Source organism: Acomys minous, assembly GCF_964271855.1.
Source record: "Acomys minous genome assembly, chromosome: 4".
In the NCBI taxonomy this organism is placed as follows: Eukaryota; Metazoa; Chordata; class Mammalia; order Rodentia; family Muridae; genus Acomys; species Acomys minous.
The window spans coordinates 106,013,871-106,028,258 of NC_140486.1; the positions used below are offsets into that span (position 1 = coordinate 106,013,871).

Below are 14,388 nucleotides of genomic sequence, written 5' to 3' on the forward strand. Positions count from 1 at the left end.
AGACCACCCCCAAAAGGAAAAGTGATCAAACTTAGGGGGGGGCAGAATTCATGTCAGAGGTAGTCCTTGTTCTCCCTACAACAGTGGAGAATGAACTGTCCATTGGCTAGATCTTGACAGGACATCTAGGCTTAATGCATTCATTATCTTTGGTTGGTATAGCAGTTTGTGGCGATAACCCAGACCCAGAAAGTCATGCATGGTATATACTCACTTATAAGTGGATAGCGCAACATAGATTTCCTCTCAGAATCTCCACTCTGTGCAGGATAGGGACACATGCAGGGACTCACTGCTGGTCTCGTGGCTCTTATTCTTGAAGAGCGCACTGCAATATAGGGAAGACAAGGGAAGTAACCAAAAATAATTGATAAGGTGTGAAAGCATGTACTCTGCGTCGGGTGATGGTTGACGGAGTGCTATAAAAGATGGCTAACCTCTACCAAACTAGTTATTCACAGCGCGCCACTAAAAGAGCCTGTACTAACTTGAAACTTTGAAAGCTCAGAATTGTCATAAGTCATGAAGCATTATGAGTAAGTGAGAACACCGTGGCAACATAAACGAGCTCTGTCCAGCTGAAATCAAGGTGGTTTTGCTTTTTTTCTATTATAATTTGATTTTCAGCCAATGGGCCTAATAATTTTCCTCTTTAAATTGCCTCGCTCTGGTTGAAAAACTGTCCAGTGTTCCTTCCTCACATTCGGCACTCGCACCCACGAGCTCTTGACTCTGATCGCCAAGCGGAGAGATAGAGGGTTACATCACTCATTTGCATTATCACCCTCCACCCCCCTCCCAATACAAATGTGACATTTCAATTTTGCACACTTCAACTCGCCTTAAATCATCTGTATAAAAACTTCAAAGCTTGATTGATGATGAATGAGCCATTGTCTCCTCGAGCACCCGGTTCTCATTAGCCTTTAGAGTCTCAGCTTATTAATAATGACCCTTGAGGGCTGACCCAGTGGGGTAGCAGCAATTCATTGTGCTCCCAGCTGAAAGGTCTGGGTTTGGGAGTGATACAAGAATCCACAGACCAAGTCCACTCCAGAGATGATGTATTAAGTATCACAGGTGGATGATGGGATCTATATTACTTCTGTATCATTATCTGCCAACAGACTTGTGTGGCTTAAGGTGATGACAGTGAGAAAGATGTATTGCTTTGTTGCTGAGAAGTCCCATAAATGCTTGTGCAGCCTCATTTTGAAAATGGCCTTTGTGTGGCTTTGAATTTTGACTTCTCGGCTTGTATACTTTACCTTGGCTAGGTAATATAAGTCTAATATACACATTATTTAGATGTCGGCACTGTAACTAGACACGTGTGATGCTTTTAACCTGTATTCCCATTCTATGGTTGACCGATATGATCAACCCCTACAAAGTGAGACATTTAGATGCACAGGCAGAGATTGATGTAAACTATTTCATTCCTGTTTATTAGATTTTTATTATATCATTGGGGTTAATGGTTCTTTGAGAGATATTTACTACCCATGTCAGTGTAGAGACCAAAGTGTCATATGAGTAGTTATATTTATAATTATAATAGCCGTTATGAAAAAAAGAGAGTTAGAGTCACTTTTTATGTAGTAATTAGAAATAGTACATTGGGCCAGACAAATACTTTCAGCTTCCTAAAACTACCAGGTGGTCACATTGATCTGTATTTTTAGTAAGGATGTCACATCACAATTAGGCTATTTTGTATAGGTCAGAGACAAACTACAATTATTTTAGCACATATATTTTAGAAAGACTATATTTGTAAAATGTCAGTGATTCTATTAAAAGACACTATCTGGTAATTCACTATAATAACTAGTCTTGGGGAGAGTAGATAACAAAAGAAGTTATTTGAATAACAAAAACATTACCTTCCTCTGACTCAAGAAAACATATTTAAGTGAAAAGAACAGTCAAATAGACAGTGTCTTAGGATTCGAAGATGTAAGTTGCTTATCTTGTCTTTCAATTGTCATAACAGCACTTTGTAAATTCCTAAAAATTATTTCAGAAGCTTTATCAGGTAAGCTCACAAATGAGTATTATAGCATAATTTTAAGCTTTGGCATAGTATATGTTAGGGTATTTGTGTAAGTTCAAGGAAATTTGGGCCAACGAGAATAACTCAGTCATAATTATTTACATAGTAACCAATAACTGACCTTGCTGGATAAAATAGGCTTTTTTAATACCACAAAATGTTTAAATAACTAACAACTAATTAATATCATAAAAGCTAAATTAGTACCTAATATATCAAGCATATCACCTACAGTAATTTTGTATTTTGTATTTTGTTGGTGATTTTGTAAAATATTATTAATTTTATTTCTATTAACAATAAGTCTAATATAAGAATATATATTAACATTATATATGTGTATATATAGTTTACACGCAATATATACTACTAGCTACAGATTTCTAATTTTGTAAATGTCTACTGTATATCTCCTTATATTAATACCAGATACTGGCATACAATTTTATCAAGCAAATAAAAGTAGTTTCTGACTTAATCACAGGTTCAGATAAAATGACATATAAGTTGTTTATGGAAAAAGATAGCTTTCATCATTAATTTTAATTAATCACAATGCAAATTCAAGAAGATGCTACAAACCAGGCATGATGGCTCACACTTTTAATCCCAGAACTCAGGGAGACAGAGGCAGGGGGCTCACTCTAAATTCCAGGCCAGCCTGGTTTACAAAGCAAGTCTAAGACAGCCAAGGCACACAGAGAAACCTGATTTAAAAAACTGAAACAAACAAAAATAAACAAAACAACAAACAACAACAAAATAGAAGCTACAGCAGTTAACTAACTAATGTTTGCATGAAATTACATGACTCATATTTGTCCATATAAACGAAAGTTTCCTTTGGGTGAAGACTACCCAGTGATAAATACTGAAAAGACAGTTTTCAAGCATGCTTCTTAACTTCATGAACTTTGGTCTAGTTATATGCAAGTTCAAATAATGTTATATATGTGCCTTGTTAAATTCTATATCACAGCATAGTGTAGATTACTATTTACTTACACTAAGTATAAAAAAAATTTATTCTGCCTTTTACTTCAGCTCTATGCATTTAGTAAGAAATGATTGAGACAGAAACATGTTTAAATGTTTAGTTGAAGTTTTCAGTTATGAGTGATACTTTTATTTTTACTGAATGCATGTTGATATTAATATGTATTAATAGTTCTGTTTTGTGAAATTGCTGGAAATATTTTCATACAATTTATTAAGAAAGCTCAAGAACTGCTCAGACAGCAAACTGTCTCTGTCATTTTCTCATATTGGAAGTTGCTCACATGCACTTCCTGTCTATTCAGGTAATTAAATTTTATTTTTTCTCAAGTTTCTGATGGGGTTAAAGACCAGATAATTTAGTTTTACAATTAAGCTTAGTCATTTAGGGGCTAAGATGTTTTTAGGTCTAAATAGATGTTTTAAGTTAATAAAGATGAGATATGATAGATATTGATTCACATTCAGAATTTTAGACTCTCCAGTATAGGAAAGATGTTTTCTCCAAGGTTGCCAAATACAAATAGCCAAAACACTGTGAATGTAACATTTCTATAATTCTTTATTGGTTCATGGTTCTTCTTGCTGTAGGTACTTTATTATATATGTGTAATAATATAAATATATATAAAGAAAAATAATAAAAATAATAAAAAAGAAAAGCTCAAGAAGCCTTTCTGCTGACAATTGAATAATTACCAAGAATCTATTTGTGTCTTGCTTAATTTATTTTGATCTATTTTTTCAACACATTGTGAGTACAGCGGAATGAGATTCCTTTAAGCATCAGTGTTTATTTGATGCTCACAAGCAATGCCAGGCTAATATTTTATATTTTCATACAATTATAAAACCAAACAAAACTTTAAAGCATATTTAAAAACACTTATTTCCTGAAATTATTTTGGTAGACAAGTTTTTAAAATGTGATATATGTTCATAGGTACATTCCTATACATGTCAATGACTATGCCAATGTCTATCTTCTCTTACTGTGGTATTCTGATATTCGAAAGAAGAGAAAAGTTTAAATCATAATGGTAAAAAGCTTATTTTCTAAAACAAAGAAATTATTCAGTATTCGAAGCCAGAAATGCATAACCCTCCTGATGAGACTTGCTAGAAGATGCTGGTTTGGGGATCTCTTGTGACAAAAGTATCATTCAGATTAAATTTGAAATTTTAATCTCTAAGCTCTCAGAATTATGATTGTCTTTCTTCCTGTATTGCTTTTCTAAGAAGCCAAGCTCTGAAATGTAATATTTCTATGAAACAGATGTCAATAATAATAGTAGATTAATTCTGCTGAAGAAAGCGGTTTAGTGAGATTATAATTCATCATGATGCAATCTGATTCTATTTGAGAATATTCAGATGTTTCTTCCATGTGAACAATTTGAATTAAAATATAACCCATGAAGAAAAAGTTTCTTTTCATAATGTTTGAGCTATTGCCTCACTCTTTGCATTTTTTGGCAGTAGAACTATTCCAAATGGAGACTGAAAAATAACTTTCATTTCCTATCTTTTCCCCTAATGAAGAATTATTCCTGGAGCTGAAGTGTATCACCCAGTGTCTCGTGAGAAAGCTATTAGTATAAGACCTGCAAACATTTTCACATAGAAACCTAATGCCAAACATGGTTACAAAAAATTATTTTATAATCCTTCTTGGATCTCCCATCTGTTCTGATGAAGGTTGGATGGTTAAGTCATGAAAAATAATGAACTAGGTTTTAGAAGACGAAAGATGATCTAATTTCCCTTTTATTCTTTTTTCCTCCTCTCCCAAGAAGTGAAACCAACAGGCAGTGAAATGATTGATGAGAAGAACGGGACTGAGTTTGAAAGTGGAACTCTTTGAAAAATGCAAATTAATCTTGAGAATTTTATACATGCAAAGGTTCTTTGGATGTGCCACCAATTTTTATCCACAAATACTACTGTGCAGTTACTTATTCCTTTATTCATTCGATTCACACTGGTTTATGAAAGCTTTTAAATATTTAGCTTGGACAAGGCATACAGAAGCAAGAGAGTAACAAGATTAAAAATAGTTTGAAGAACGGTACCAGGAAGATTATTTTCAAGTCTACTAAGGAACATGCCTTGCTTTCCACACTAGCACACACTAACTTTTTGGTATGTATTGGGTAGCTGTATGTGCTTAAGCTGTTGTTTCATCAGGCTTTCATGTGAACCTATGGAAGATTTTTATTTATTTATTTTTTATTGTTAATTTGTTCACTTTACATCCTGACCCCTTGTCACCTCCTGATGCCACCCTCCAACCCTCATACCCTTTCTCTCCCTCCCTCTCCTAGTCCTCAGAAAGGGGAGCCCTCCTACCCTAACATCTGACCTAACCCTATCAAATCTGGATTGCCTGTATCCTCTTCCTCTGAGACCTGGCAAGAACGCCATGCCACGGGGAAGTGATCAACGAGTGGGGGACAGAGTCCATGTCAGAAGTAGTCCCTACACCGGATATTATGGGGCCCGGAAGGAGACTCTGCTGCCTATCTACTACATCTGAGAAGAGGGTCTAGGTCCTCCCCGTGCATGGTCCTTGGTTGGTGCGTCAGTCCCTGCAGCACCCGCTTCCTATGCCCAGATTTACTGGCACCATTGATATTTGTGGAGCTTCTAAACCCTCCAGGTTCCTCTAATACCCAACTCTTCCATAAGACTACCTGGGGTTCCACCCCGGAGTTTGGCTGTGAGTCTCATTATCTGCTTGGATCTCCTGCTGGGTGGAGTCCTTCAGAGGACATCTATGGTAGGCTCCCTTCCTGTTCCTTCTCTTCAACTGCTGCAAGAGGTGGAGATCTATTCTATTTGCCCTTCTGAATAAAATGTAAGCATTGTTTCTAGGGTCCTCCTTGTATTTGAGTTTCTTTAGGTCTGTGTATTGTAGTGTGGTTATTCTTTGAACAATGAAATACAGTTACTATTTAAGATTTTGTTTGTAGTAAACTTTAATGGCACATATTCATTATGCACAATTATGGATATCACAAATATTTTATTCAAGTGCATCATGTACTTTGATTATCGTTATTTTCATTCTCCCCTAGTCTCCGCCCACCTCGTATTAATATAATTTGTCCCCATATCTCCTCTTGTGTTCCTATATAATATTTAAGCTTCACAAATGAGAGAAAATGTTTTATATTTATCTTCTTACATTATAAATATCATAGAATATCACTGTCTATAGTAGTACTTCATGCAAATGCCATGATTTTATTCTTCATAGTTGAACAATATGCCATTTTGTTTATACAATACAATTGTTTATACAATATATTTTCTTTATCCATTCATCTCTTGGCATTCAGCAGAGAGAGTCTTCTATTTTCTCTGCTGGCTTATTTTGCTTTCACATCACAACGTTTGTCTTAGATGACATAAAGAAGGCACATAGAAAGCCATAAGACAGCAGACTGGCTCTGTACAGCAGCTGATCCAACCCTGAATATGTGTCGTACTTTTTGTTGTTGTTGTTCATTTGTTTTAAGGCTGGTACTTGTTTTTCTGATTTAAGAGTTGAAATGAAAAACTTTCCAAATTATCATATAATGGTTCTAAGATTATAGCCTGGACTACAGAGGGAAACCGCAGTAGATAATATGGAGGAAGATGTGATGTGTATGTCTAATTAATTTATTCAAAACAATAATTTCAGAGGAACTCTTTTAAATGTTATGGATAGCCTGAAAGACAGCTGATGGACTCTCCGCATGTGTGAACACACACTGTGGGTGGGAAATACTTTAGCTAATCAGTATTTGCTCAGTGGTAGAAAATTGAGTAAAAATTACCTTTCATGGATTTTTTTTTATATCATGTCCAGGTTTCAGTGTCAAACTGGAATGAAATAGTGTCTTGTTTTGTGGTATTCTTAACGAGTGACCAATCTTTTGATAACTAGACGGCAGAGAATATTTTGTATTAGAATTGTTAATTTCATTTTTTACTTTACACTAATTCCCTTATGTATGAACCCTAGTCAACATCATATTGAATTAGTACTAAAAAAAGGCACTTTTGAGAATGTGTATCAAAAATCTTCGGACTTTTCACAGTCTGTGGATGTGGAATGACAGTTTTGGAAATTTACTGACTAACCAAAGAAAAACAAAATAATAAGAGTTTCATTAAATAACACTAAATAGTTCACACTCTGGTGTATTATAATATTGTTAATGGAATAAAATAATAATTATCATTCAATCCTTATAGTGTAATATTAAGACAAAGTAGCAGCATATGAAATGTTACATGATTTATGGTAAAGTTACAGAAAATAAAAATAGGTCTATCTAAATATTGAGGGTTTTTATCTATAATAGAGTTATTTATAGTTATGGTCTGTGTTTTTCAGCCTTTTGAAGTATGGAAATCAAGGTAGGTGGACCATTGAAAATATTTTAGAAGCATCCTGGCTCCAATTGTGTGTCTAACATTAAAAATAAATTGAATAATGCCTTTCTGATGTCTAACATCTTAAATAAACAACAATGGTTGGTTTTGTTTCCAATACAGAAATTCTAAATGGTGGAGTCTACGTAGACCAGAACAAATTCCTGTGCTATGCTGACACCATACACTGGCAGGATATTGTCCGAAACCCATGGCCTTCCAACATGACTCTGGTGTCAACAAATGGGAGCTCTGGATGTGAGTAGCATTATATACTATCATTTATTTTACATTTATTTATTTATTTATTTATTTATTTGTGTGGGTTTCTCTTTACATGTATGTTTTGTTCATGCATGGAGATCAGGGGACAATTTGTGGGAATTGATCATCTTTTTCCAACATATAGTGCCTGGGGCTTAAAATCAGGTCATCAAACTTGAGGTCAAACATGTACCTGATGAACCCATCTCAACAACCAACATCACTGTCTGTGATGTCTTAAAATATTCTTCTACCCTCTGGTATAGTGACCATCTAGTACAGCATGTACTAATGATCTTTTCACATCTGAATCCATCAAAAATCTTAGTAGTTTCTTCCTTCATTTATATGTCATACAGCAAATTGTTAACCAGCATCATTCTTTTAGGTATTCTCTCTTAGAATTCTCAAACCTTGACTTATTTCTAATGTCCTATTGGTAATATTTTATTACAACGCTCAATAATATCATGTGAGTCATTACAGACTTCATATACAAGAAGCACTTTCACCATCTTAGGTTTTAATCAGAAATAAGCTACTGAGTTATTTATATTTTAAATGTATCATACTATTTGTACCTGGGAGGATTTACCAGATTAATAGTGTTTAATATGATGAAATGATAAGCAAATAGATGCTGAACTATCATTAAACCCTCTGCAATGACTTGGTATGGAATCTTTCATTTTTATAAAGCAGGCTTTGTTGTCACACATTTATTATTACTGGCATTTGTATGAGAACTGAATCTTTATCAAGTATTAACTGGGGTTTTAAATTTCTCATCTATTATTATGTATTTCCCACCTGAAATCATAACTGTCTCCACATACTTCCATAATTATTTGCAGTAGTGCTGATTGTGTTATGACGCTTTTATGGGAAATCAAACTCCAAGGGACAATTATTAAATTTCATGATGGCCTTAATAACATAATGGGGAAATATGAATGTATTTGATCAAAACTGACAGCTGTGTTTTTAATAAAAGGCTAAAACTATTTTTTTGTGAAAGTAGACTAACATAATTTTCTTGTCATATTTAAACAGAAATTTGTATGAGATTCTGTCTTTGTAGTTTTCAAGTTACCTACAAGGTAAAATTTCATGTGCAAGTTTTTATTTTCCTTTTGAATCTGCTTGTGCTAACAATGGAAAAGATGTGGTTTAGAAATGGGTACTATGTCCAGGTGGCTTATACTATGGGTGTATTATGTAAGGCAGGAGTTATAGATTCTCAGAATGACTATGCTTTAAGGCATAAATGAGATCAGGTAAGAATAAAGTCGGAGCCAGAGCCAGAGCGATATCTGCCCACCCCTTTAACAGAGTTTGAAGCCGAAAATGTCTGTGGGGTTTGTTTTCATTCACACACGGTATGGCTTTGTTCTGCTCGTTTTGGGGGGTTAATTTGGATGATTGTGCCTATAATTAAGCAACTATGGCTACACTTTTTTGTCCTGCATGCAAAATTTTCAGATGCAAAAAATAAAAACTGCATCTGAAAAGTAAAAAATGGGGTAATAGTCAATGTCCTTTAATGATTAACCATTGTTTGATTGTTCTCCAAAATGTTACTACTTACACAGATCCAGATGGTAAGCCATCCCATCCACTTTCTGATATTAGATCCAGAAATAATGAATTAACTATTATTTAAATATTAGTTTCCTATACTTTTTATGTACTAACGGAAAAAAATTCACAGAAAAGTAAATCCATTGATAACTTGCACTTGCAATGGTAATATTTGAAAAAAAAATCAAATAGATAGCCTAAGGAGAAAAGTGGGGGCCTGCTTTTTAGTTTGCTCATAACTGAAGTTTTATTAGATAAAATAGTTGTGAGAGTATACCCAGTGCCACTGAAATATGAAATTAAAACATTGAATTTTATGATTTTTCATCATAGTTAAGAATAATTAAATGAATAAATTGTAATTTAAATTTTTTGCCAGAACTAGATTGCTCTCTCATATAATACAATCAGACACAATTGAGCCATTCCTTGGGCTCAAAGGATAATAGGTACTGGAAATGTAATATGGATATAATCTGTGGTTTCTGTCATTTATAATTAATATGTGATTATATAGTTTGATTAATATTTGTTATTGAAGAAAATAATTTTAAGAGAAAATTAATAATAAGGAAGAATATATCCCCTCATGTTCAAAAGCTTCTAAATATGCTCTCACATGATCTGATGCATCCCATTTAGGCCTAAGAGCTTAGTGGCTTTTCTTGTTACCAGCCTACCAATACTTACGCTAAGTCAACTGTACCCCAATACTCTGCCATTGTGAATAACCGTAAACAAAAACTGGGTGGCTTACTATGTTCAGTAAATTTATGCCTGTTTTCCAGGTTTATGAACTAGGTTTTCTAGCTTATACGTAATTCCCTTCTTCTTCAGCTGGACATAGGAAGTTTCAGTCATGCTTGAAGGTATTCATTAGGACAATATTACAAGTGATTTGTTCTTCCTTACATTTGATTCCTGAAAGGAAGGAATGGTTCACCAGGTGTAAATCGACAAAGTTGTCCATGTCATACGTAATCTCAAAGACAAATCAAAGATCCTGATATTAACTGTAGAAAAGACATGCGATAAAATCCAATATCCCTTCCTAGTAAAAGACATGGAGGGACTAGTGGTAGAGGGAATCTACCTCAACATAATAAAGTATGTAAATGATGAAACCAGGGACAACATTATGCTAAACGTGGGAAAACTCAAAGCATTTCCACCAATATCAGGACTAGGACAAAGACCCTTTTTATTTTTATTTAATAATTCAAAAAAGTGCTTATAGTCCTAGAGATAAGACGAAAGAAGGAAATAAAAGGATATGCTAGTGATAAAATAGTATCCTTGTTTCAGGCAAGATCTAAAGGTTCCTAGAGCTGATGAATATTTTCAGGAGAGTAGAAAGATAGAGAATTAAAAGATAAAGTCACCGATTTTCATATAAACCAATGACAGCCATACTGAAAAGTAAAGCAGAGACAGATTCCATTCATAAACATAGAAACAAGACTATCATGTTCAATAGAAACTAAGAACTCAAAAAATATAATTAGGAAGATACCAAAGGAATAAAAAAAAAAAAAAAAAGAACAACTCCCATGCTCATGAATTGGTAGAAAGCATCTAATAAAAACAGCCATCTTACCAAAAGCAATCAATCAGTCTCATGCAACTCAGATCAATGATTAGGCCTCTATTCAATAAATAAAAATCCAAACTTTGTATCAAAACTTCAAGCATAGTTAAAACAATTCTGACCCCTCCCTAAAAATTATTACTAAAATGAGTCTGTAAAATATTTCCTTACATATTTTTATTAATTTATTCATATTACATCTCAATGGTTATCCCCTCCCTCGTATCCTCCTATTCCTCCCTCCCTCCCATTTTCCCCCTACTCCCCTCCCCTATGACTGTGACTGAGGGGGACCTCCTCCCCCTGTATATGCTCATAGGGTATCAAGTCTCTTCTTGGTAGTCTGCTATCCTTCCTCTGAGTGCCACCAGGTCTCCCCATATTTTTTATTTCATGAGTTCATAATAAAAATATGGAAATTATTTTAGAGAGAAATATGTTCTTTGATGACATTCATTTGATACATAATTGAAATGTAAAGAAAAGACCTATTATAACTATTAAAGCAACTTAAAATGATGCAACCCTACAAGATGTATCATATATCTAAATTGTTTTCCAGAACTAAATACCAGCTTATGACAGAATTGGAATGGGAAATTGACAAGTATGTATGTAGGATCACCTTCCTAGACAGAATTCCTTAACTAATCATTTCTCTAAATAAGATGTTCAAACAGCTTTAATTTCTGGTGTTTTTCCATTTTATTGAATCCCATACACCTTAATAAGGGTTCAATAATTGAACTTTCTTCCAACATTAAACGTGTGTCTCATGAAATAAGTATCTTGAGCTAGGAGAGAGCAAGTCTGAAAATAAAACTGAACTAGATTTATTACAATATTACTCTTGTTACACCTTAGATATTACAATATTTATATGAAATAGAGATAGTATTTTAATGTTGGACTTTGGTGTACAGTTAAAATGCAATCAAGACAAGTATAGACAGATGCAATTTATGAAAATTCATACATGCAATCAAGTTACATGATTTTTGAAATATTTTAGAGTCAGAGTGTAAATTATGGGAAAATGTAAAACACATCGGAAAGTATAAGTTAATTCATGTGAATCCAAGACATAGCCTTCTAAAAATGATTTTTTCTGTATAAAATATAGAATTTTATATAAAATAGCCTACTGTAAAATAAATTTATCATAAATTTCATGTTATAAAATGTTTTTAAATCTCTAAATACTGTTTTGTAATTTGAGTATACAACATTCTTTTTTTTAATTCATATTACATCTCAGTTGTTAGCCCATCCCTTGTATCCTCCCATTCCTCCCTTCCTCCCACTTTGCCCCTACTCCCCTCCCCTATGTCTGTGACTGAGGGGGACCTCCTCCCCCTGTATATGCTCATAGGGTATCAAGTCTCTCCTTGATGACCTATTATTCTTCCTCTGAGTGCCACCAGGCATCTCCATCCAAGGGACATGTTCAAATATGGGGCACCAGAGTTTGTGTGAAAGTCAGATCTCCTTCTCCACTCAACAGTGGAGAATGTCCTGTCCATCGGCTAGTCTGGGTAGGGGTTCGAGGTTTACTGCCTATATTTTCCTTGGCTGTTGCCATAATTTGCAGGGGACCCCAGGGCCCAGACTCGCCTGTAGTTTTCCAGGACCCGCTGGATCCTTCTATTGCCTCAATCTCCCAGGCTTCTCACACCTAGAGTCTCAATAGGATGTCCTCCCCTCTTACCCACTTTCCTGGTAGGTACAGTTTTTCATGGGGACGTACACCTTGGACTAGTGTCTAGATACAAGTGAGTATATACCATTTAGCTCTTTTTGCTTCTGTGTGAACTCACTCATCATGACAATTTCTAGTTCAATCCATTTGTCCACAAATTTTGGAAATTCCTTGTTTTTAATAGCTGAGTAGTATTCCATAGTGTAGATGTACCACAGTTTCTTTATCCATTCTTCTACTGAGGGACACGTAGGTTGTTTCCAAGTTCTGGCTATTATGAATAAGGCAGCTATGAACATGGTTGAGCATATGTCCCTGTTGCGTGGTAGTGCATCTTCTGGGTATATTCCAAGGAGTGGAATAGCTGTGTCTTGAGGAAGCCCTATTCCCATTTTTCTGAGAAAGCGCCAGATAGCTTTCCAAAGTGGTTGTACTAGTTTGCATTCCCACCAGCAATGCAGGAGTGTTCCTCTTTCTCCACACCCTCGCCAGCATGTGGTGTCAGTTGAGTTACTGATCTTAGCCATTCTGATGGGTGTAAGATGGAATCTCAGTGTCGTTTTGATTTGCATTTCTCTGATGACTAAGGAGGTCGAGCATTTCTTTAAGTGATTCTCAGCCATTTGATATTCTTCTGTTGAGAATTCTCTGTTTAGTTCTGCGCCTCATTTCTCTATTGGGTTATTTGGTTTGGTGGTATTTAATTTCTTGAGTTCTTTATATATTTTGGATATTAGACCTTTGTCAGATGAAGGGTTGGTGAAGATCTTTTCCCAGTCTGTAGTCTGTCGCTTTGTTCTCTTGACAGTGTCACCTGCTTTACAGAAGCTTCTCAGCCTCATGAGGTCCCATTTATTAATTGTTGATGTTAAGGCCTGGGCTGTTGGTGTTCTGTTCAGGAAGTTTTCCCCTGTGCCTATGTGTTCCAGACTCTTCCCCACTTTTTCCTTAACAAAATAATAATGGACAGAACTAACATACAATCTAAGAACATGTGTCACAGTAGACTACATTGACGCCAAGTGTTAGCCCTTCTATCAATTAGAAAGTGCAGTCCTGAAATAATAGTAAAGTGCTTCAAAATAAAATATAAAGAAGATTTATTTCAATAAAGCTACCACACTGAAGTTGGACAAGACAAACGAATGGAAGAAAATGAGCCCAAGAGAAGGGCTAAGGATTAAAGGCCAACTAATTCACGCATTAAAGAATCCTATTAAATTGCTATGCTTTAAGCAATAATATGTATGTACACAGAGGACTTGGGGCAGGCCCATGCAGGCCCTGTGCTTGCTGCCTCATCTCTGTGAGACCATATGAGCTTTGATCATGTTGATTTAGAGGACCTTGTTTTCTTTGTGACCTTCATCTCCTCTGATTCTTAGGTTTTTTGTTTGTTTGTTTGTTTGTTTGTTTTTTGCCTCCTCTTCTATGTGGTTTCCAGAGCCTCGAGAGAAAGTATATATATATATGATAGCCACATTCTGTTTAGGGCTGAGTGTTTCAAGTTTTGTCTCTCTTCATACTGTATGAGTGGAGGTCTTTGTCTCTCATCTGCTGCAGATGAAGCTGTCTGATGATAACTGGGACATATCTATGAGTATAGCAGAATATCATTAGGTGTCATTTTACCACTACTTTTTTTTTTTTGAGACCAGTAGTATTTGGTTTACCTTAGGTTCCTGGGCTATCTAGTCTCTTGGTTTTGATCACAGAATTGATATCTTATATGAATTCCATCTTGTTGATGGGCCGTAAGTCAGATCATGTATTGGTTGG

The 14,388-nt window shown here is 35.0% G+C and overlaps 1 protein-coding gene across 6 annotated transcripts in view; it reads left to right on the forward strand.

Annotated features, from left to right (window-relative positions):
• ERBB4 (erb-b2 receptor tyrosine kinase 4) overlaps positions 1-14,388 on the forward strand; it is a 1,013,384-nt gene that overhangs the window by 632,691 nt on the left and 366,305 nt on the right. For all 6 annotated transcript variants that reach the window (XM_084778333.1, XM_084778334.1, XM_084778335.1 and 3 more), the window contains one exon: positions 7,601-7,735. In XM_084778333.1, coding sequence (XP_084634459.1) covers positions 7,601-7,735 — 135 coding nt within the window. The remainder of the gene's footprint in view (positions 1-7,600; positions 7,736-14,388) is intronic.